Below are 25,843 nucleotides of genomic sequence, written 5' to 3'. Positions count from 1 at the left end.
AATAATCCTGTACTATAGGTGGGGTTAGCCCACTTTGCAAAAATGCTGTGTAAAAAGAAAGTGGGCTAAGCTTAACCCCGTACTATAGGTGGGGCTAAATGGCAATTTAGCCCCACCTATAGTACGGGTTAAGGAAATTTTAGCCTGTGTAAAAAGGGTATAAGAGTTACAATGTTTGGAATTCACTAAATTTTGGCATAAATTCCATCTGATATCTTGCATTTTCTTGAATATTATACAAATGATAAATGCTTATGAGTGCAATGGACAGAATACTTCATGGGGTGAAATTATCCTTGGATGAATCATTCATTTTATCTTTCACCGAATGAAGTATTCTGTCCATTCACGAATGAAAAACATTAATTATTTGGTCTATGTGACGATCCATGTCATTTGAAATTTATGAATTTTGATGCAAAACATGCTCAAGTTCTGCCATCCTCTTCAGGATGTGATCTGGGTGTCATTTTGACAAGAATGTCAACATGAAAATATGGTTTGTCGCAAGGCCTTATTTGCTCTGAGACTTGTGCCTGGGGCTGGCCTGGGATCTCGGTGCATGCGTGCAAAGTATGGATCAAAAATTGCACGGATGATGACGTCATTGTAAAATGGGCTGAATGAATGACATCATATGACAAGGATCTATCGCGGTGTCATAAAATATACAAATAATGAATGTTCATGAGTACAATGGACAGAATATGTCATGAGGTGAAAGATGAAATGAGCCATTCAACGAGTCTGAAATTTTGATTGATGGAATTCTCTGCATTGTCCACCATAGTGACACTAGTTTTTGCTTGTGAGTTTGTGTGACTATGAACTTTGAACAAATAGAATTTGATAATTACAGAAATTTTCAAGATATCTATCTTTTTTTCTCTGCCCCTAATTGCAGTGCAATGGTCTCCAAACCAAAGGAGTTTGCCAGTAAATTCAAGAACAAATTTGGAAGTGCAGATAACCTTGATAGCATAAGTAAGTAGTGTAGAGTAAAGTCCTTGTTTTGTTTGATAAATTATTTCTCTACAAGATGGCGAATATAAAGTTTGTTGAAGGTGAAGTCTTATACGAGTTTATGCAAGTTCTTTGTAATGAAATCTTAGTCAAAATATTTATCTGACAGTCTGACACCCTAATCCTGCTCAGGCACTGGAAATCAAAGAAAGTTTTCTGACTACTTGTTTGATAACAAATCTTGATGAAATGATCTCCTAATGGGTAAACTGTTATACTCATAACTGGTGACTGGTTTCCCTCAGCTGATCTTGACATCAGATTTGTACATTTTTGTTGTTACGGTCTGTCTAAAGCTCTGGTTATGGGTCTGTAATATGAACTATACTCAAGTATCATCCAACATTGCAAGATTACAAATGCGCAGGCTTTAAGATAGGCTTTAAATCAAGAACAGTCAGAAGTGGTTCTGTCAGCCACAACCAGTGCCATCGAATATGCCAAATTATTTGTTAATAAGCCAAATTTGTTATTAAGCCCAGCCGCCACTAAATCCACCATATCGAGTGAATATGGAGTCAAGTTTTCAAAGCTAAAGAGAGGCTTTAAATATCAAAGCATCTTTATGCAAAAGTTTATTATGGATCAAAATGTAAGAAAATCAGCCTCACGTTTCAGATACATCAGCGAATATTTTTGGTATCTATGAATCAACAAGAACAGGTTACTGGTCAACCTTACAAAAAAAAACCCTATGGAAAACTTTCCTGGACTGAAGATAGTTATATCTGCATCTAGTTAATGTTACTTATGAAAATAAAAATAATCTTGTGAATATAACGAGATGCGACTTTGAGGAACATTACACTTTTGAGAAAGGGAATTCCAATTAATGCAAACACACAATCAAGATATGTTTGAAACTGTACTTTTAGATAAACACTGAAACTTTGATTAGATACTTTAATTTTTTTTTAATTTCCTTTACGATAAAGCTGATAATAGTGGGCCCCCATACCATTTGAAAGTCATAATTCTGCATATTACAGAAAAAAAATATTTGAAAAATCTCTTTGTAAATCTTGAGCAATATTATTAACAGTTTTTCCATGTGTGTCTTGATCTTGTTTTTAGATGACGATGATGATCAAAACTCCATGAATAATAAGTCCAAAAGTAGCTGGTTTGCACCCATGCCTGTGGATGCATTGTAAGTTTTCTTTGTTAGTATAATGTATTGCTAATGATTTATTAGAATCGTAAACTCATGTTCTCAATGATGCCTGCCAACACAAACAACTTATTCTATGAAGAGTGACCAAGTGGGGAGAGGGTCGGGATGGTGGCTTGGCGTGGTGGAGAACGTGAGACATTTAGATATGTTGGAATCAATTTCTTATGTTTTGAGACACTTTCACTTGTCAATGAAGTGCAAGAATTACCCGCCATATAAACATGACCTTTGATCTGGAACAGGCACAGATACAGGGGGCACGTGCCCCCTTATGAAATTAAGTTTATAATGTATTAATGACATTGAAACCGACGTGTGCCCCTCTTTTGAAATTGAAGACCTTTTTTTTGCTTGTCTAATTTTTTTGGATACGAAATATCATTAATTTTTGGTTAAAACATTTTTTTGGGAGACTTGTCAAAATTTTCCTCAGAAAAATTTGCCGCCCCCCCTTTGGAAAATCCTGGATCCGCCCCTGATATGGAAGACAATTACTATAACGGGCACACATGAAAAATCAATGACAATGAAACCAAAAGAGGTGTTTGGATTAAAGATTATGAAAGTTATGCACATGTAGGGGAGATCGGGGTTAGTTGGAACACGGTAAGTTGAAATATTGTAATTTTCTTTAACCCCTGTAAAATAAATTCATGCAATACGTTAAAGAAAATTACAATGTTTCAACTTACCCCACGTTCCAACTAACCCCGATCTCCCGTACGCTTAAAGTACATGTATTCAAGATGAGAAAGGGGGAATGGGCAGAGTTCCAATTCAGCACATGCATAATCACAACTGGTCATTGGTTTAAAGATTTCAAGAGGCCTTAGTTAATTTTAAACAACATCACAAAATTTGGCAAAAATGGCATGAATCCTGACGTATGACGTCAAAAGCCAAGAAGATGAGCCGTAAATCATACAAAGAGCAGAGCTTAAATCAAAGGCATGGATGTATTGTTTGTTCTTTAATGACAGTGTTCATGCACGGAGGGATCGTTCACCTTCATTATATTTTATGAATAATGAACAATACTTTGATCTCATTTAAAGACTGAGATTCCTCCTTGTTATTGAATCATATTCTCCCCATCTGCTGTGTTTCATTCTGATGATGGATATAAACCAAATATATATATATATGGCCTTCAGGGGTTCGGTGAAACTTTGATCGTGTTAGAATTATAAATCCTTTTTCCTTATGAACCTTTTCTCTGACCTAGAAGACCGAGGTCGGCAAGTGATGGAGAAGAGACCTACAGCCTGACCTCTGGATCAGGACCCAACAATAACGGGCATCCGTTGCTAGGCGAGGATGACGTCGAGCATCCTGCTGGCTGGAGCTGTTAACAAACTCCAAAGAACCGTCCATGAGTTAACAGCTTCCCACTCCAGACTTCAACAGAATATAGAAGATTTACAGGTAAGATGGTCAAACCTGTATATAAAACCCATCCAATGGAGTTAGAATAGTAGTTTATGAGCAGATTGTCTTTATGGACAGCTTCTTGGAATACATGCGTGTGGTCGGGAAAATCATGAAAGGGGAACCAAATGGAGATGTTCTATACAGATTTGGTCTTTATATTAACCAGACAGGTATTAGCTTTTATTAGTGACCTCGTGAATAAATACGAAGGACCATCTGTTTGTTAAGACCACAAAGTTTGTTTGCTTCGAATAGTTTTCTCCAGGGTTCTGTTCATTAAGACTACCTGCTTTAATATAAAGACTGTATTTTGGGTCTTCCTTGAGTTGCCTTTATATATAGGTCTCACAGTTTTTTTCAAAATCTGCATTCCAAGTTTACATAAAATGTTTTAACTCACATCTTCATTTCTCTTTATACGTGGTCACATTTGAAATATGTTAAAAACACTTTGTTGCATTTCATGCCTTTCTGAGTGCTTTGCATGTATCAACATTGATTCAACTTCTTCTCACCGAATAGAACCAGTTACAGCATCAATTACAGTACTTCAACCAAACTCTGCAAGAGGAACGGTATAGGGCAGAGAGATTGGAAGAACAGCTCACCGATTTGACTGATCTCCACACGCACGCAATGAGTAACCTCCAACAAGAGCTTAGCTCCGTTCAGGAGAGATTAGAGTATCGTATGGAAGAGAGGAGCAGAGATTATATCGACTCTGTTGAGCAGTGTCAAACAAGGGTATATCTACAATTGATTTATCTCCCCTCCCCTTATAGGCCAATGTTACTAGTTATAAAGGCCAGGGGCCTGTTGCAAAAAGAGTTGCATTTAAACGCAATTTAAAAAATCAATTGCAAGTCCCAAATGCGCGCTGTTGATTGGAAGAAAATCAAGTTGCGATTGATTACAACTCTTTAGGCAACGGGCCCCTGTTCTAGTTTTTGGAAGCACAATAGCCTTTTTTGTGTATGAAGCAAGTAGGTGGGAATACATTAGGAAAGTGAGATTTTTTTTCCACCTCAAAATGGTAAGAAAAGATTAGGTTTCAGTAGTTTGAATATGGGTGCTTTGTATGTTTAACCAATCTGTTTTCTTGAATTAATCATTAAAAACTGTGAGATTCCATACTCTAGCCATAGTTATCTTTGGCATAGGGCTATGTGAATGATCGCACATAGGAGCAAAGTTGGTTCAGAATAATTGAAAATATCTGAGAAATAGATTTTGAGTTTTGTGTGGAAATATGTGTATATATTTTTCAAATATTTCATTTACAAATATACTAACATTCAGGAGCTGCACGTTAAGATCTTTAATTTCTGTAGATCAAACACACATTTCATCAATTACTTTTAGAGCTTTTATCTCTCACTTCAGCTATACCAGTTTTACAGATCATGAATTTCATTGAAAAGAGATTTCTTACTTCCTGCCAACAGATATCCAAAATTGAGCTTGCGCAACAGCATCAACAAGTCATCACGTTAGAAGGTTACGAGAACGCCAACGCGAGGGCATTGCTCTCAAAGTTCATCAACGTCATACTGCTTATACTAGCCGTCATTCTTGTCATTTTATCCAACGCTGTCAATCTTGTCTCTCCATTAGTACAAACCAAGTAAGAAAATTATTGCCCTTGGACTATTTTGTTGCTAATTCAGTTATTTGGTTAATTCTATAGAGTATGAAATGATCAGTGTCTGTTTTTATATATTTCTTATAAACAATTGATAATGCTCTCAAATTACCATGGCTTAAGTATTTCAAGTGAAATAAGAATGGACAAAATTGGGGTGGGTTAGGTGTACAAAAAAAATTGTTTTTTTTAGTGGAATTACCCATTTGTTAGAGTAGAAACACATAGCAGTTCACTGATTTTCATTTCAATGCTAATTAAGTTCATTTGATTTATTCCAATCTATGTTGAAAGTATGAGACAGTTCATGAAATGAAATATGAGAATAATGTATCTAAGGTTACTTATAAGCTACTATGATCATCAGTGCAGTATTAGAAGGGCAGGGTGGCATCCAACACCTCACTCCCCCTTCCCCTCACCCCCCCCTGTGATTTTTTAAGTACCAGTAGTGAAAACCAAAAGAAGAGAAAAAGAAAAACAAGTTGGGAGGAAGGGTAGAAAAGAGGGATGGTTCATATAATAATTGATAATTTTATTTCAATGGAGGAGCAAAACTTATGTCACCATAATAAGTTTTCGTACCCCCCCTCCCTTGGACGTAAGTGAGGCTAAGTATAGCAAGGATGTCTGCACTAGACTGAATTTGATCATCTTATGTCTATTTACTTTTTTTTGTGTGTGTGTTTGTGATTCAGGTCTCGTCTTTTAGTCACAATATTCATCGGTGCAGGGCTCTTCTATCTCTGGCAACAGAGGGAGATTATCGACGGTGCACGGCGGAACTTTGCTCAAAACTATATACATTATCTGCCCTTCCAGACTCGGTGACACGCAATCATCATTCCATCCCAGCCACGTTATTTGTAATAAATGAGACTGATGGACATATCCTTGTCCTTCCCATGCACAATTCTGATTTAGTGGGACTAAGAATTTGACTGCATGGAGTCCCCCACCGTCTACATTGATACATGGGACTGAAGATGAATATCAAAATGCATCCTGAAACCCGAGTGACAGGAACGGAAGTGGAATAAGAAAAGAATATGAAGTCCTCCTCTTCTCCAAACCAGATATGTTCATTTTCCTGAGGATGGCATTTATTGTACGTCTTTACAATTATTTATTGTTGGGACCGTCGGTCTTGCAGATTTTCTCTTGAAATAGTTTGAAACCAGGCAACTTAATTGCTGATTCAAGACTCTACAGAGAGAGGGAGTCCTGTCAATAATAATCACTTAGGATCTAACCAAACTCATAGACAAATCATCTCATTTTCCAGAATGTTGTTTAGCTGAATGTTGCCATTTGCTGCATTGTTGGAGTCTGCAAAGAGGACATTACTTACTTCACCATTGTGAGTGTCTGGGACTACAATATTGCATCTTGTGATTAGACTACCATCTGTGTCAAGTGCTAGAGATAGAGCAGAAATTGGAATTTATCTCTCCTGCATATATTGTTTCATCAAAGCTAAATACTTGTATTGAAAAATTTTGTTTGCTGTAACAAACGTTAATTTGTATTTCATCGAAGGGTTTCACTGTAAATTATAATTTAAATCCTCTTGCATTGGATTTGTACATGAATTCACGTTTTTGAGCAGTTTTGGGTCTGGCATGCACTTATATAATGTCACGTAATTTTGTGACCACGTACCCAGGCATTACAAATTTGGTCTCAAAAGTTGTGCGAGATTTGAAAGTAAAAAGTCAGCGAGCGGCGCGATTGAAAATTTCCCGTGCGGCGGATTTATCGTGAAAAATGTAGAGGGGGCGCAATCCCCCCTCTGGGCCTTACAGGGTTAAGTCCCTGTTCCTTATTTCTTCCTTAAGAGCATACAGATTATATGTATATAATACTTATATTGAGAAGACCAAGATTTATGTTATGGGAATGTATGACTGGATTATTTGGAATTGTTACGGAAGTTTGATGGTGGGAAGTGCAATATAAAGAGAAGTATTATCAGAAAAATAAAGGAAATTAAACATTTATATGGAATGGAATGAAACGACTAAAGAAATGGAGATGTAAGTAACTTTTTATCCTGTATAAATCTATGTCATGGAATCTCAAATTTGACAATCTATTAACGTTTTACTTGTGTCATACCCATCGGTGTGTTATTAAAGAATGGTTGGTTTTGTAAGGTTGTTCGTATGCATATTATACACACTGGAGAGGGTAGTAGTAAGAACAGTCCACAAAGAGGTACCTCTGGCACCCAAGGACAGCCACTATGACTGATTAACCTAGACGTAAAATGTTTCCTAGGTAATTGGTGTTACCAGCTTGGTGTTTACCATAAACAGAAACAGAAGGAATAGTTGAATATGCGTGGACTGTTTCAAAGATAAAAATGTGCATAGTTAACTAAGTGCCCTAGCAAAATGATATACTAGTAGATGTGGATGCTCATCTAAAAAACCATGAACGGTCATTATATTCTACTTCTAATCACTGATCATTAATACTTATGGCCCTTTCACATCGTTCCAAGCAAGCCTTTCATGCGACTTGCGAGTTTGTTTTTTTTTGCTACCAGCAGGTCGCCTCCATTGACACCATCTCGCATGTTTCTCAAACGCAGTTGCCCATAAGTCTGATTTGCCTGCAGAAAAGTTTCAAACATATTCGAAATTTGTTGCGAGTGCTCGCACGAAACGATGTGACAGGACCTGTTCACGTTTTATGCAAAAATAAATGTCTGAACAAGCCTGGTAAAGTGAACACAAGGAACCAATCTCATTCACTCTCATTACTCCCATACACAAACATTTGCTCTAACTCGCTCCCTTCTCTCCCATGTAATAATACAGGCAGATTTACTTGAAAGGGGATTAATTAAATAATGTGACTTTCAACATTTGTCTTCTTCATTAAATGGTGGTACATTGTCACATGAATGAAATATTCTTGTGGAAAGCCTTCTGATACTTCACTTTTAAATGTTGTTCCTTGGTCAACTTCTTCCATATTCAAAGTATTTGGCATATATATATATTGTGTAGATTTTTAAACTTTAGAAGTTAGTAGTGATAACACCCACTATTTTACATTGGTATTCAGAAGATTCATTGCAATGCATTATGAGTCTTGGCCAAATGTTTAGGTGGGGCAGAAAGGCAGTTGTTCCACTCTAATTCTTCCAACACTTCTATACTTACTTTATCATATTAAAAAAAATGATATTAAACTCTCTCGTGGCTAGATCATTGATCACTTCAAACTTCGGTTAGTTTTCTTAGACTGTTAATCTATGTTTATATTTGTCTCATTAAGAAAAGGTTTTCACATAAAAGCCTTGTAATGAATTAATAATGTTTGCAGTAGACACCTAAAAAGGTTCGACATATAGCCTTGTAATGAATTAATAATGATTTCACCAGATACTAAAAAAAAGGTTCCACATATAGCCTTGTAATGTATTAATAATGATTTCACCAGACACTAAAAAAAAAAGGTTCCACATATAGCCTTGTAATGAATTAATAATGATTTCACCAGATACTAAAAAAAAGGTTCCACATATAGCCTTGTAATGAATTAATTATATCACCAGACAAAATAAAAAAGGTTCCACATATAGCCTTGTAATGAATTAATAATGAGTGTGTCAGATACTAGAAAAGTCATAAGAGAAATACACAAGAACTTGTGGAACAAACTTGTAGATTTTTCACTCAGACATTATGAATGAATTCTTTAAGTATTTTACATGACCGTTTTAGTGATACTGCCATTGCTAATTGAGTGTATAGATTTTATCAAAACCTCTGAATTCTTTTACTTTTTTTCTTCAAAATATGTTGCAATGTATTTGAATGTTTTGATGTGAAGTGTTTCTCAGTTGAAGGTTAAGATTTGAAAAAGTGGTTTATTACACAATAAGAGAGGAAATTTCTTTTCAGTACCAAATCACACCCTCAAAATCGACGGCATGCATAATTTCCTTTTTATTTTCATTCCTTTGCCAAGGAACAATTGTGAAAATCAATCATCTGAGTAGTTTCATTTTCAAACATCCCCTGTAAAGATCCTAATTTCTGTCAAAAAGGATTTTTTGCATTATTTTTTGCATCAGATAAATTAAGCACTATATAAAGCCTCAGATATTTCAAATTGTGATGAGTATTTTTATTGATAAACACATATTCCACAAATAATTAAAAGTACATTTCATAATAAATCATTTTACCTATATTTATGACTTTATGTGTGTGAAATTTTGGAGCACTCTCAAAATCTATTAAGTCGATGAAATCATCCAAGATATTGACTGTCGTAAAGTATGGCAACATAGATAGCTTTCGATTTTAATTTATAAGCCAAAAAATTTGTCTATTTTCAATTCATTCCTAAACAAAGGCTGAAATTACAGTAAAGTGAGAGTATAACAATCGAGTTTAATGTTGGTTTGTAGCTTCGTCATCAATTATCTTTTATTTTCATTTTCAATTTTTTGATAAATGATGTTTATTGCCCATCTGTCTCTAAAAGAATTCCATTCAAACCTGTCTATAAAGATGAACAACAGAAGGAAAGATGTGTGTTTAATCAAGAGGCTACTATACTACATGTTTCAATGGAAAACAAATTATTTGAAAGAAAACCAAATTTGTGGTTTTAATACAGGTTGTTGCGGTTGACTGTAATTAAAAGAAAGCATGTTATTTTCATATTAAAATGACCCTTGCTTTATACAAACCCATTCCATAATTTCTTTTATGTTTGGGAATTACTTTTTATTAGATATTTGAATGCCGTGAACCTGTCTATAAATACCACTAAGGGAGGTATTAAAGTGGTCTTTATGAAGAGGTTCCTGTCAAATCAGCTTAAACACCTGTATGAAGGGAACCACGAAGACAGCAATTCTTGTCTCGCTTTTGAGCTCTTTATAGACAGGGTTGACTGTATTTTGTAAATCACCTTTGAGAAAGGGAATACATTAATTTCACATCATTCAATTTTTCATGAGAGTTTAAAATAAAAGCCGCATTAAAGAAAAAAAAGGTCATCAGACATTCTAAATGGAGTAATAGCCAGATTCCAAGTTTTGTAGTGAATACACTCTACCCAGGCCACAAAGAACACCCAAAGGAAACAAGAAAAACTCTCTTTATGAGGAGGTCTTTAAGAACGGGTTTCTGCTATACATGTTTGAATGGGGAATATAAATCAAGGGAAATCAAATAATATAGATTGATGTCCCTTCTATACAGGTGGTCATTAACACTTTTATGACTGTATTGTCAGATTTTGTGGACAACTTCACACCATTTTGGGTTCTTATCCAGAACGGGGAAGTGGGAGGTCACTTTCCTGTCCAGAAAAGGGTGCTGTCTATCAACTAGGATGGAAAGATTTTGATGATATATTCAATATCTTACCACTTATGGTAAGGCATTATCCCCGCTCCTCATGGTCAACAAATCCTGATGATGAAGTGAAGGTCTATCTATGGCATTTTATATCATTTTTTTTCAGAGGCAGGGGGGAGGGCACAAGTCTGTGGTCTCAAAATGGCACTGAATAAAAAACTGTGATTAGGAAAATATGGTTTTTGCACAGACAAGCTTTGAATCATATGTCCTTAAACCACTTCTTGTACTTTTTGAACATCAATATTTTTATAACGTCCTATGGCCTCGGTAGTGTTCCAAATCTCTCACTGAATTGGTGGAGAGGGTTCAGTACAAATATTTATGCTCAGTAGCGGACCGTGACCGGGGGAGACAAAGCATTGGGGGGGGGGCACTGCATTGTCTGTGAACAATGCTGTGCCCCCCCATGCTTTGTCTCCTCGGGGTCACGGTCCGCCACTGTTTATGCTGAAAATACATTGGCTGTCCTCCTATATATTATGTGTCTGTGTGTGTCCAGTTGTGTGTGTTTGATTCGACTTTAAAAGTTACTGTAAAGTGTTTAAAGGATTTTATTGTCAATGCTGGTGACTTGTTTACTGAGAGACAATAGGCAGTTAACACCTGTCTCTAAAATGGGGGGTGTTTTAAAACTGAAATGTTTTGTGTGATTTTCACCAACAAGTGTTATAAGCTAAAATTAATCCTTGCTTTTGATTGGCTTAGGGAAACTTACCCTGTGAAAATCACTGGAAAAAATCATTAAAAGCTCCTCTAATAATAATTTGAAAATACCAAAGCTTTCCCCCAAAAAATCTTTTTAATCTGAAGCCTTCCTCCCCACCTTATATTGCAGAGTCTAGCTCGTTTAGAATATCTATATAATGCTTCTTTTAACAAAAATGTTATTAATTTTGTGCAAATGGATGTATGATTTGTTGTTCAATTATGTGCAAAGTTGTGTTCATCTATGAGAGTTAAATATATGTTTCTCCACTGCAATGCTTTTTATAATGTAGAAAAGAGTTTATATGCAAAAGGTATTTGAATATGTTCATTTTTGGAGTACTATTCCTTGGTCTTTATATATATTGCAAGTATATATACATATTTTTGTACATTCCATTGAATTGTGATAATTTTGACTTAATTTTTGCACTTTGAGGTATGGGATGCATCACGTCTGCTTGTATGAAAAAAAAGCTCTTCTTTCAGTAGGTTGTGTACGGGATGTTTCATGTAGATGCTTTATGACTTATATCGCTATTTCAGTGTTGAATATGTATCGAGATTTATAATTATTATTTAGTGACCTGAATATTTGTACGGATAAATAGAAGCAACCCTCGACAGTATGCTGTCTCCAATTGTATCACCAGGGAGGGGTTTCAGAAAGATATAAGACTTAAAGACTTAAAATCACACTTAAATTCTCTTCAGTTACTTGTGATGCATCTCTGCATTGGTCAGTCAGGTCATGCCTATAGAATGCATTGTACTATGTATTAATGTAGGGGATTGTGTGTAAATTTTGGGCACATTGTCACTTAAGTGTGACTTTAAGTCAGACTCAACTTTTTGTGACCCCCCCCCCACCGAAAAGGTTTGTAGTGAATTAACGTGAATTTATACAGGAGTGTCAAGCTCGTATCATCAAAGAAAAAAGGTGAATATGCAAGGCACTTGTCTTCAAAAAGTTCAATGAAATTGCACTGTCTTAAAATGGCAAAATTTTATTCCTTTTATTCATAAAGCATGAGTGTTTGAAATTAATCTACAATCTGGGGGAAAATTGGACAAATTGTGCACATGCTTACTTCAGACAAGTAACTTGGATTTATGAAAATATTCATTAAAAATATAAAGGACAACATAGGCTTTAGCAAGAATTGATTCTATGGTTCTTCTTCCATCATGCATATACGCAAGATTGCTTTCATCACCTCCCATATGAAAAAAGGAATTTGAATTGATCAGCTTTTACACATCATATCTTCCTTATCTTCATGTAATGTTAGTTCAAAATTTCATTCATAGTTTTCTTTGTTATTGAATGAACTGTTTTTATTCATGAAATAATTGTTGTAATATGTTCCCTTTCTATTGTGGTAAGGGTATTTGAAAGTAGACTAAATCTTACTCTTTTAAACATTTTGATTGTCTGTGATATGAGCAATGTTGTGAGAAAATATCAAATAATAAAATTTGAAAGAGAATTTGCCAAGGCAACATTGAAAAATGATCAATTATCCAAGTTGTAATCTGAGTATTTTTCTGTCTTATTCTTTATTTTCATTTCAATGGTAGGTTGGGGCGTGTGAGGGTGTGTGTGTGTAGTGGGTGGGAGGCATTTTAGTTTTCATAATTTTGCACCATTTTCCTTGAAAATACACATACATGTTTTATTTTCATATAAAAAATGTAAGGCTTTCATCAAGGTTCTTGCACTTTCTGAGCAAAAAAAAATTGGAAGAAATCTATGACTTTTTCAGAACTAAATAAAAGTTGAAAAATTCATGGACTCCACAGACTTTAAAAGGAAAAGGTAATGGACAAATTCGTCCATTTTGGTTTAAAGTATATTATTCAATCTGGTACATCGGGGGGGGGGGCGGGGGGGGGGGGGGGGGTCATTTGGAAATACCAGAACTTCTCACTCTTTTTTTACAATTCTAGGCCTAATTTTCATGCCTAGAAAAAAAGTCAGGAATTGACAGTTTTTCAAGGACGGTAAGAATTCTTTTTCTAAGAATTCTTTTCTCAACACTAACCAATGTAACAATACTTAAAGGGGGGAAGTCAATACCAACAAAAAAATGATTTGAATGAAAAAAAAAAATCCCATTGACATTAAAACTTTTCTTTAATCCTTGCAATACATTGTTAAATCTTACAATTCCTGTTAAAATTTCCTTGCTATATCCAATTAATCCTTCCCTGATCAAAGTTCCTTACAATATCCTGTTAAACCCTATACAGTGGTGCTCAAGTTAGTGAACCCCACCAGAAAATGAACATATTCAATGGTCAAGTCCATCCCAGGAAAATAATGATTTGAATCAATAGAGAAAAATCAACCAAGCGCAACGCTGATAATTTCATCAGAATCGGATGTAAAATAAGAGTTGTGACATTTTTAATTTTCGCTTATTTTTCACAAAACAATTATATGCGCAACCCAGTGGTATATCTATCTATCTTCTTATCTATCTATCCTATGAAAAAGCGAAGTCTATGAATGGGTTAATTCCATCAATGATAATACACATATAGACCTAAAGACGAAGGTAGAGGGGCATTACGAACATGAAAGAAGACGAAAAAATTTGCTATAAACACAGATGTAGAGAAATATATATATATATATATGATTTCTGTGGTTGTACGATACATGGTAGTGTTGCCAATCTGTATGCAATCAGTATGCAAATGAGGATTCACGCAATAATTCCTTTGTTTTTATTATTTGAAATACAAAACATTCTAATTTTCTCCTCATTATCAAGTGAAACAATTAATTCCTCCCTGAGTGGTTCAGTCAAGTTGGTCCTTGCTGTTGTCACAAATCAGTAAAAAAATGAAATATTGTATAATTCAGACAATAAAAAACTAAAGAAATAGTGAGTGAGGGACAACATCATCTGCCTCATTTGCATGTCACTAAGTTGTGGATGTTTTGTGGAAAAAAAGCAAATCTCTGAAATGTCATAACTTCATCATTTTACATCCGATTTTGATGAAATGTTCAGCGTTATGCTATAGTTTGATTTTTCTCTATTTTTTCAAATCAATATGCATTTTTCTGGAGTGGACTTTACCTTTAACTAACTTTAGTTTCGGGCAATAAATGTCCTCACTTTTTCAGAAAATATTGTGATTTGAAAATTTTTGGGATTTAGGGTCCACTTTGGGGCTTTGGATCGACCTGCCGCCTTCGCGTGTGCGGCATGCATGCAATACTGATACATTGTGGTATTTGCTCGTAAATTAGGTGATACACGCGATCGATGAATAGATCTAGACTAGTCTAGACTAGTCTAGAGTCTGAGATCCTTTTTCATTGACATTATCATTCGGTAGGTACAAAACAATAAAGTGAATATATCTATAACGGTACTGAATTTATATAATGAACTTTTTACTCCTTATTTTTTTAAAGAAATTTAATATTCTGGGCTCGTTCCCATTAGTCACGCAGAGGGTTATGTTCTTGACGTTACTCTTCTCCAAGAATCCACCCTCTTATTGTACAACTAGTGCGATTGCTTGTGTACGCAAGTGAATGCTAGATAACACGTTTCCGTGATGCCTGGATCCGAATTGCTCATGAGCTAAATCGCTGAATACATGTATCATATATACGAAGGGGCCCCATGTCTGGCACCTAACGATTTTAGTAATTTAGTTTAGTCTAATATCTGAGCTGAGTAAACATGAATTCGTTTTTTTTTTCATGAAATCTTTTCATTCAGCCACAGACGAAAAAATAGGTTATCTCTAGAATCTAAGTCTAATTGATCATGTTGCTGTGCGTGTGGTGGCCGATTTGACTCTTCAAGTTCAACTTTTGACTCGATAATTTATTTTGAGTTTAACTTTCACAAAATCTTTCTGTTAGTGTTAATGTTCCTTTACCTTAGTTATTACCGGATGTAACTGTTAGTTACTATGTTACGATGGGGTGTCCAAACTTCGCGCACTTTTCAAAAATATTCATCAGGCTTACATTTTTTCACAAAATATAATTTATAGGCCCTAGTACAAAACCAATTCAAGAAATACTTTATAGTTACCACATTGACGGCAAGATCGTAAACTATAAAACAGGGCTCCACACTAACCCATTTTTTCTACTGGTCCAACCTATTCATGTCGGACCAGTAGATACCCAGTTTTTCAAATTTTTACTGGTCCGAACCTAAAATCTACTGGTCCCAAAAAATAAAGAAAACATTAAAAAAGGCGCAAGTTTATTTGTCCAGCCTTTCGTTACCCCCCCCCCCCCCATGAAATTAAGGAATGAAGGACAAAATAAAAGCAAGAAAGAAACGAAGAAGGAAAGAAAGGAAGGAAGGGAGGGAGGGAGGGGGGAGGGAGGGAGGGAGGAAGGAAAAGAAAAAGAGAAAGGAAGGAAAAGAAAGAAAGAATAAAAAAGGAAGGAATGAAGGAAGTAAAAAAAGAAAAGGTAAAGAAAGGATAGATGTGAAGGAAGGAAAAAAGAAAGAACTAAAGAAGGAAAGGAATAAAGAAGGAACGAAAAGAAAGAAAGAAAGAAAGGAAAGGAAGAAAGAAATGAAGGAAAGAAATGAAGCAAGCAATACAGAAAGTAGTAAAGGAAAGAAAGAAGCAATAAAAAAAGAAAGGGTTAAAGGAGAGATGGAGAGGACAAAAGAGGAAGAAAGGATTGGAAGAAGGAAGATGGGAATTAAGGAAGAAATAAAGGAAAGGTAAAATGATAGATAGAAGGAAAGAAATAAATGAAGGAAGGAAAGATGCAAGCAATATAAAAAAAGAAAAGGTAAAATAATAGATGAAAGGAAAAAAAAGAAAGACTGAGAGACAAAGGAAGAAGAAATAAAAAAGGGTAAATAAATGATGGGTGGAAGGAAGAAAGAAACAAAGAAAGTAACGAAGAATGAAGGAAAGAAAAGGGTAAAAGAAAGGAAGAAGAGAAGAGATGAATATAGAGTGGATGGACTCAATAATTCATGAAAGAAAAATATCAAAAAGAAAGAAAAGAGTAGAGAAAAATATTTTTAAAAGGATAGAAAGAATGAAAGAACGAATTAAAGAAAAAAAAGGGAAAATAAAAAGAAAGACAGTAACAAAAAAAATAGGGAAGAAACAAAGAAAGATTGAAAAGAAAGAAGGAAAGAAAGATAGGAAGAAAGCTAAAACTATCATAAATAATTCAATTTCTTTTTGGCTCAATTAAAATAGCTACGACAGAAAGCCAGAAACCAAGTGTATCAACACACACATAAATGCATATGTGGGGCTAACTTGTATTCAGACGATATCACCCGAAACCCGATCTGTTTGAACCAAACAGAAGTGAAAATTTATCCTTTTACTGCTTACAAATGACAGAGTTACTCCAATTTTTAGGAAATATGGACATTATAAGAGCCTTTCATGAGTATGAACCGCGAATTTTGACAGTTCTGTGAGAGATTTCTGCCAGAGTTTAGCCAAGCTTCGTTCGCGCAGCCAGTAAAGAATTTACCACGTGAGTTGTGTGGCTGGCTAGCTACATGATACACTGTATCTGCTCTAGTAGCAATTACGTGCGATTCATTCTGTGTGTGAATGACAGAATTTATCGGGGGAATGGTTTGCAGTGAATTTGACCATTTCTGGAAAAGTTATTGGCCCAACAATGGTTTTTATTACTGGTCATGTCGGACCCTTAAAATCTTGCTATTTTTGGAAAAATTACTGGCCCGACAATGATATTTTTTACTGGTCATGTCGGACCAGTAAATCTTCCTATTTCTGAAAATCTACCGGCCCGACGGCGATTTTTACCGGTCTGGGACCGTCGGACCGCCGCTAGTGTCGAGCCTTGTATAAAATCATAGACGAAAATGTAAAGTAGGTCAAGGGGTTTCGCCGGTATCTCGATCTCAAAATTATATTCCAATCAGCGAATGCGCGCTGTGGTGGAAAACTGTTCAGAAAAAGTGTGACCTAACTTCGCAGACCAAAGTTTTTGTTGAGATTTAAACAAAAACTCAAGCTCAAAAAGTGAAATATTTATATCAGATTGATGGCAAAATGCTAAAGAATCAGTTAGTACCACATTTAGCTCACATTTTGGATGATTTCTGCTTGCAAAATGGTGATATCGTGATGCTTGTTGAGAATATCATATTTCTTCACAACGGGCGCTAATGGTGACAAATTTGCCAATCTTTTGCCAATATTTTCATGAATACTGAACTCATTGTAAAGAAACTTCCACCAAAGGGTAATTTTAGGTCGCTTTTCACGTTGATGATGTCAGATTTTAAGGATATTGGCTAGTTTTTTAGATAATGACCATCCGCGAAGTATGGACACACGCGAAGTTTGGACTCACCGCCATACTGGAAAAATGCAGAAAGCTGCAGCCAAGTTTCCAGGTGAGTAAGTGTACCAAATATCTTGTAAAAATTAAAAAGAAATATAGGATTTTCTGGAGAAAAACCTTGGGCAGTCATTTTCAGATTGAATAAACAAAAATGATATCCCATGTCTGCACTCCCATTGACTTTGCACATGATTAATTTGGATATTTTGATGAGAAAGACTGCATTTTGAGGCCGTCAAATGAAATGCCCTAAATTCATTTTTGATTTTTTTTTGCGCGCGCAAAATGTTGAAATGCTTAAAATGACCTGAAAGTTTCTGAAACATACCCAAATTTTTTAAAGGCCATTTTGAGAATTTTTTTAGCTATGACGCGCGGGTCGTGACCTTTGATGACATTGACAGACGACCTTTGACCTAAAGATTATTTGATGTATGGCATCTCTGTGATAGAATTTGTATATGACGATAGATTCAGCGAAATTGAAACAGCCAACTTGGAGAAAAGTTGGCGACAAACATCGGTGCGAAATATAAATGAATAAAGAAAATTCTGATGAAATTAAGAGGTGATCTGTCATAGATAGACACCAAATAATGTCCTGTGGTCATAATAAATATTGTTAATGAAAGCAAGATTTATTTTACGTTGATCGCGTCATGATTTTCCTTTCAGATCAACTTTGATCAGGTTTGATTAAAGCACAGTGCGCATGCGCGCTTAATGACGATAAATTCCATTCATGAATTTATCGGGCATAAATTATCTCGGCACGAACATGCGAGTGAGACTCGAACTAGGATCAACATAAACTTCAAATTAATGGCGAGTAGGCATCATAATTACACAATACGTTTCATTTTAGGGAAATAAGTATTAGTTAAGTACTATGAAGGCTCAGAAAAAAGCTCATCGTTTTATCAAGCATAACGTTACTGCATGTTATGAACTTCGTCCTAGGCCGGCCCAAGACAGATTTCATTCATTAAAAAATGTGAGTGAGTGCTGTGGGTTCTTGCGCAAATACAGAACTTCAAGGATGGGTATGAAAGGGGAATTTAGTGATTAAAACTTCACTCGCAGTGTCTGAGAACTTAGAATTAATGTGAGGCTGTGAGCATGGTATAGAATTGTGTTCAATTGAATAATTGTTCACTTGTTTACAACTCCCATGCAAGTTTTATACAGATGCTACATGTACCGTGTACACGGTCATGGAATTCAGTACACATGCACTGATTCGACCGGGCATGTACACGTGTACCCAAAATGGGCCTATTGATCATGTTGATAATATTCCTTACTGTATTATTATGAGTAAAATGTGCCAAAAATCTCAAAGAAAGATCTATCTAGTTCTAAATCTACAATGTATATTTTCTTGGTTGGAAAAAAGTCCCTGGGCAACAGGCAGTAGACTTTAATGCAAATAGCATTTGTCACATGAGGATGAGTGTCACTGCAAAGGATCACAGGAATGAAAAGAGGTCAAATGCAAAACCGCTTTCGGGAAGCCATACAACGCCATATGTTTTGTTTTGTGTCTTTCAAAATCTAGGCTTTTTTAAAGCCATATTCGTGTTGAAATTATTAAGGATACTTGAATGTGAATTTATAGAATAATCTTTGTATCATGAATGCGCAGTAAAAATTATGAACTCAATACTCAAAATATTTTTATGGTTTTCTAGAGCTGGATTCATGCAGTTTTTGTAAGAAAAATGAGCATGATCGAATCTCCGGGTCAATGCCTATCGACTTAATACAACGCTTGAAGAAAAGAACATGTTGACGAGGAGAACATTTTGACGAGGAGAACATTTTCCAATTAAGAGTTTTTTTATGAGAATCATATGTAGACCAAGGTATATTTTATCTCCAACTATTAAATTTAGCAAAGTTTTTGTTATTTGGGTTGAGATAGAGGAGTGAAAAGCTGTTGCAAATCTGGCTTTTGAGTTTGATTATTATGACATTAGAGAGAGAGAAAGGGGGTATGGGTTGAGACTGGGGATCTAGAAAGATAAGATTTATGAATCAAAGCATGTCACAACAATAAACGGCTGACTGCTCTCATACATCTGTACATGGGGTAAATAATGATGTTATCAGAGAAAATGAGCTGCTGCAAATGTACTTTGATTTCATGTGCTTGTTATTATCCTTCTCTTTTGTCAAATAACATGAACTCTAATTGTGGTATAAACCAAATGATGCAAGTGTTTAATTCATCCATTTTGCGATCTACTCTCGTTGAGGCTGTGTTCAACCCATTGCACTCAGCGTAACAGCTTCATTCAATGGATAGAACAGAGTCTCAACTCAAGTAAGATTAGATTGCATAATGAACTCATGTGAATGCATCATTTGTATACTGTAAGGTTTTTTGGTAATGATGCTTGAAAATATTTTTCTCCCTTTTCTGACAAAAGCGTTCACATGTGTGTCAACCAAAACCAGGTCCAAGTGCAGGTGAACTATAACTTGATAACTCCAGTGGAAGTCTGAAATACTGTAATTTTTTTTGTTATTTACTTACCCAGTCTAAAGTAACAAGATGTCTTAATCATGCCATCAATGACACTCACCAAACCTCGCAGGAAGCGATGCGTTCATCAACCGGAAGAAGCTCCATTTCCCGTGCCAATAGAGACGATCACTCACAAGCCGGCCGCCAACCACCAATGGTTTTTCTACCATGCCCAGATGATTGAGAATGATGTCATTGTTCAGAAAGAGGGAGACATTGTGTTTTTGAGTAAGATGGTAAGAATGAGTTAATAAATATTCACATTAAACTAGCAGAAGATGAAAATAGAAGACAAACTTCTTGAGGTACTGTGTACAGGCAGCCGTGTGTGTTTTCTGTTCACAAGTACAGTGCACTTGGTAATATATCATGCGGGTATGGTAGTGGATCATATCGCCTTAAACACTTTTCATAATTGTAATGAGGTTAAACAAAATATTGTCTCAAAATTCATGAAACTTTCTTCATATATTTAAGATGTAATAGTTTGCTGAAATACATATATGTGTGTATTTTTAAAACATCTGCTTACAATTGCACCCTCTTTGCATATAACTGAATGTGTGCTTTTGATGGAAAAAGTTGGAAAGTTAAAAAAATTACTGATCAGTTATTTTTGTCTCGCCTGCATAGCAGAGCGAGATCATAGGGGCTGCTTTTCTGAAGGCGGGTCGTCAACATGAAATCTTGACAAGATTAAGTTTTTGAAATGTCATTTTTCATAATATTTTTTTAATGTCATCATTACTTAGAAAAAGTATATAGATCTAGTGCATGAAACTTGGACATAAATATAATCGAGTATTACTTAACATCCTGTACAAGTTTCAGGTCACTTGACCAAGGTCAAAGGTCATTTATAACCAATAAACTTAGATTATGTTGGGGGAATCAAAATGAAATCTTAACCAAGGTTAAAGTTTTTGAAATGTTAAAACTTAGAAAGTATATGGATTTTGTTCATGAAACTTGAAAATAAGAGTAATTAAATATCAGTGAACATCCTGCATGACTTTCAGGTCACATGGCCAAGATCAAAGGTCATTGGAGGTCAATGAACTTTCACCATATTGGGGGTATTTGTTAAATTGCCATCTTAACTCTGAATGTTCATTAAACTTGGACATGAGAGTTATCAATTGTCATTGGACATCCCTAACGAGTTTCAGGTCACATGGCCAAGGTCAAAGGAATAGAGTCCATGAACTTCAATCGTGTTTGGAAACAAAATCTTAAGCAAGGTTAATTTTTTGAATTATTAAAACTTAGAAAGTATGTGGATTTTTTTCATAAAACTTGGACATAAGAGTCATCAAGTATCAGTGAAAATCCTGCATGAGTTTCAGGTCATTGAAGGTCAGTGAATTTTGACCATATTCAGGGTTCTTGTTTTATTGCCATCATAACATGGAATTTTAGGGGTATGATTCATGAAGTGTGGATATAGGGGTAACTAAGCATCACTGATCATCTTGTACAAGTCTTATGTCACATGATCCAGGTGACCAGGCCAAATGTCATTTGGGGTCAATGAATTTTATCATCATATGAGTGTTTTCTTTTGTGAATAATTATTCCATAGTCGTTTTCAAAGTCAGCACTGCTGCTACATTTATATTGAAACTCGTAATGCAGGCGAGACTGTCAGAGGCACTCCACCTGCTGGATGATTTCTATTTCTGATTTCTATTCCAAACACTGATATATATTTACTACTTGTTATTATGTATCTAAATTTCAACATCTCAAGATTGTTTGCATATTTGGTATATATTGTCACCAAAGTTTGGTTGAAATTAGCTGTAGATTGTGCTTTAAAAGCTTTGCCTGATATCAGTGAAAAAGAATACACAGGGGCGGCAGGCGAATTCGCCCTGGAAATGGCTAAGTAATAATTCATTAATAAGTGAACAGGTATTCCTCAAAATACAACAAAAGCAGCATTTAAAAAGAGCCCCCGAAATGCCAAAAGTAACCCCCGAAAGGTAGAAAAAAAATCAATTTTTTCCCTGCCTGATATATGTTACAAGTTGTGATTGTCTTTCATACAGGGTTTCTTTGGAAAAGGAATCCTATCAAGAAGTAAACCTGAACATCAATTCTTTGCCTCATCTTTTCAAGGAGCCCATAGGAGAAACTGTAAGTAGTTGAAAACGATGACAAATGCTGTTGCATAAAGACTTGTTATAATAACAAATGCAAACTACATTTTCTGTAATTTGTATAAATGGAGAGAGCTCCTCATAATCAGTGTTGAAATTTTGCAAATATCAATGCAAAAGATTTAATTAGTACTAGATTTAATACAGTTTGTACATCTGGTTATCTTTGTTATTCAAATCATTTACACTTGGTCATTTTCAAACGTGAGTGACATGACAATCGGAGAGGTTTAAGGGCTCATATCTTCAAACTCAAATGTTATGAATCAATCATGACTACTATATTATATACAATGTAGGACTGGCATGGGCCACTACGAGTTTGATTTGAATTCAACAAATCGTTTAGTAGATATGATTAAAAAACGGTGCGTGAGTGACACGACAAATTTTGGACATGGGTTTCTGACCACTAACACATATGGTTGGATTCGTGCCCAAGTAGTTGTCATGGAGTACTGTGAGTACCAGTAAATGGACATAAATAGTGTACCTATCTAACACATATAGTCAAAATCAATCAAACCTTCTCTATGGAAAATGGTACCCTCCTATATACCGTGAGTGACACGACATCCAAAACGTGAGTGACACGACAAGTGCAAAAATACAACATTTATCTCAACATTGAAAGTATTTTTTGCATGATGTAGAAGAGTAAAATACCATTAACCAAAAAACAAGCTTAATTACATAATAACTGCTTTCTTTAAAGTTCATAATATGTCATCCTGATGTTTTAATCTTGGTTTATGGTCATATTTGCCCATCAACTCATATTCCCTATGTACATTGTCACACTAGGGCTTCTACCACTCTCCTCTTTAGAGGAGGAGGGGGCCCTTGAAGGAGGTGTTATGAGGTCTTGGCATTGACATCAACTCAAACATTCTTTTTGTGGCCTGATATCATTCAAAACTTTAACTCTTTCTCCCTATCTGTATATGAAAGTTTACAGAGGAATACAATTCAGCATCCACAACGGATGGAATAATTTTTCCTTGTAAGAAAGGTATTCTCAATAGTCACATCATCTGGCATGGTCTGGAAGCCAATGATGTCATGTATGACTCCCTTTTCTTGAAATATTGGATAAGGATATTATCCTCCTTTAATATTTTAGACATTGTCCAAATAGGACATGGCAGTTTCAATGTCTTTTTTGGTACCAAACCACAATCACGTTGCTGCACACTTCAGATGGACTATCAGCAAATCCTTGAGAAACTTGGGAATTCAACTCAACAAGCATAGGTTTTCTCCTGAACACTGCTTGTATGTGGACCCTCCCAGGGCAGTACATGTAGGCACTATACCAAAATTCAGAGCTATGCTTTTAGCTGGAATCTTGTGCCTTTTCATTGCTAATTATTTGATCATATACCATACCACGGGAATCCAGGGAAAGCCACAAGGTGAAAGACGCAGTCAGTACCTGATTCTTGCAGTCTGCTAAGTACTATTACATAACTACAAGTCATTAGCCTTTCCTTTTCTAAGCCCTTGGATGTCACACTGAAATCCAATTCAGCATCCTAACCAGGCTCCCTTTACATGTATACCTCAATAGCTTTTCCCCTCGAGGTCCAGCTCTGTTCTTATCAGGGTACCCCCCCCAAAAAAAAAAAATTGATCTACTGGTACATGGCAACCCATCCAAAGTTGCTCAAATCAAAATGCGGTCTTGGTTGGGACTTGTTGGGACCTACATGAACATGCATCATTTTGTTGTAATGAATATGTGTAAATGCAAATCTGCTCTGAACACACATTGGCCCGCTTACGGTAGTTTGCTGTTCATACCCTACATAGTAGTTAATCACTAGCGGTATGAATGGTGGCCGAACAAATAATGATTTTGAACTTGGCATGTAGCTGCTTCAAGCAATATCCAAAATGTTCTATCAAATCTCAGTACATTCTCACCTGAAATGTTTGTTTTCTTGCAAATTTGTTTATTTCATGTCCTGGAATACAAGCTTTGTGGCAAATGAAAAGGTTGATTTAATCAATCAGAAGGAAAAGAAAAATATTTTCTTTTCCGAATTTGAAAAATGTTTGGTGTTCATGGTGATCGCTTATATCTCATGTACACTACTTTACCACTAAAATTTCTGCAAATTTCAAAAAAGGATCCCTGACCTTTCTAGCTATGAGTATAACAAAGAAAAGAAAGGTGAACTTTCTGCTCATTTCTGTAAATGGAGACAGAGAATGTTCAAGTAATACCTAGGTATGACTTGAACCATCACCATCACCAACCCTTTATGCATAATTGTAAATATGTCCATTGCTAAAGTATTGTGGTTTTTCTCTTGATACATTCATAATTTTGTGTTGATTGATTATGTTGTTATATTCTTAATCACAGTACATTCACCAAAATATGAATTAGGATCCGAGTCTTCACACCAATGGAAAATTGTCAGAATTTTTTAAACCAAGGCAACCACGGAGAGGAGAGAAAATAGATGAACTCAATGTCAAATTCAATATTTCCATAATAAGGAGTAAAATTAGGAAGATGGAGGAAATTATTAGACTAAAATAGGCCTAAATGATGTCAGGAACAACATTTTGACTGTATCCCTGGTAAAACGCTTCAAAAATTACTGGATGTCCTTTTTTATACACAATATAATACCGTGAGTGACACGACATTTCGTGAGTGACACGACATTGTGAGTGACACGACACAACTTTAACAGTTAATTTTAGCTTTACCTTAACACATTGGACCAAGTTACTTTATATACAATAAGGTACAGATAAACTGTATTTGCTCCAGTACTGGGATAAATTAATTTTCAGAATACACAGCTCTAGAAAACTTTTTGCATTTAAAACGTGAGTGACACGACAACCAGTTTTGAAAACTTCAAAACCCAATTTTTTTCAGAAAAACACTTCAAAGAATTTTTTTTTGCTATTTAGGAGTTAGATACAATACACAGCTTGTATCTTGCCAACAAATGCGCTTCTAATACAAATTTTATATTGTGATAGGCAATATGTGAATTTTAATGCAAAAATCAACATTTTGTAACATTTAATTTCCCTTGCATAAAATTCACTGTATCTCAAGACATAATTAATAATTTTATGTAAATGAAATGGAAAAATATACTTTAAGATGTCTAGTTTCTAAAAACATTGAAGCCTAATGATTTCTAGCAAGTTTTAATTTTCACCCCCATGTCCACTTTTGTTTGAAAATGACCACTTGTAAATTAATGTGAGCAATGTTATTTTTTTGTTTATTATAATTTATTATAGTACCACCTAAAGAGCGGAGATTTCAACAGCAAAGATTTCAACAAGTACGCCAACACAAGTAAGTTTATTTTCTGGTACTTGCCCGTTTTTAATTCCAGAAATCTCATTCTGAAAAATTGTTTCTGATTTTTATTTTCATTTGCCATGAAATTGTTATTGCC

At 35.3% G+C, this 25,843-nt stretch overlaps 1 protein-coding gene and 1 pseudogene across 1 annotated transcript in view; both read left to right on the top strand.

Annotated features, from left to right (window-relative positions):
* LOC121418095 overlaps window positions 1-6,943 on the top strand; it is an 87,849-nt pseudogene extending 80,906 nt beyond the window's left edge.
* Window positions 6,944-14,678: 7,735 nt separating this feature from the next.
* Window positions 14,679-25,843, top strand: part of LOC121418087 — a 28,266-nt gene continuing 17,101 nt past the window's right edge. The window contains exons 1-4 of the mRNA XM_041611796.1: window positions 14,679-14,718; window positions 20,258-20,480; window positions 22,296-22,383; window positions 25,683-25,740. Of these exons, the coding sequence (XP_041467730.1) occupies window positions 20,283-20,480; window positions 22,296-22,383; window positions 25,683-25,740 (344 nt within the window). The 5' untranslated portion in view covers window positions 14,679-14,718; window positions 20,258-20,282. The remainder of the gene's footprint in view (window positions 14,719-20,257; window positions 20,481-22,295; window positions 22,384-25,682; window positions 25,741-25,843) is intronic.

This window comes from Lytechinus variegatus, chromosome 1 (assembly GCF_018143015.1).
Source record: "Lytechinus variegatus isolate NC3 chromosome 1, Lvar_3.0, whole genome shotgun sequence".
Taxonomy (NCBI): Eukaryota; Metazoa; Echinodermata; class Echinoidea; order Temnopleuroida; family Toxopneustidae; genus Lytechinus; species Lytechinus variegatus.
This window is presented reverse-complemented; position numbering and strand designations above follow the sequence as displayed.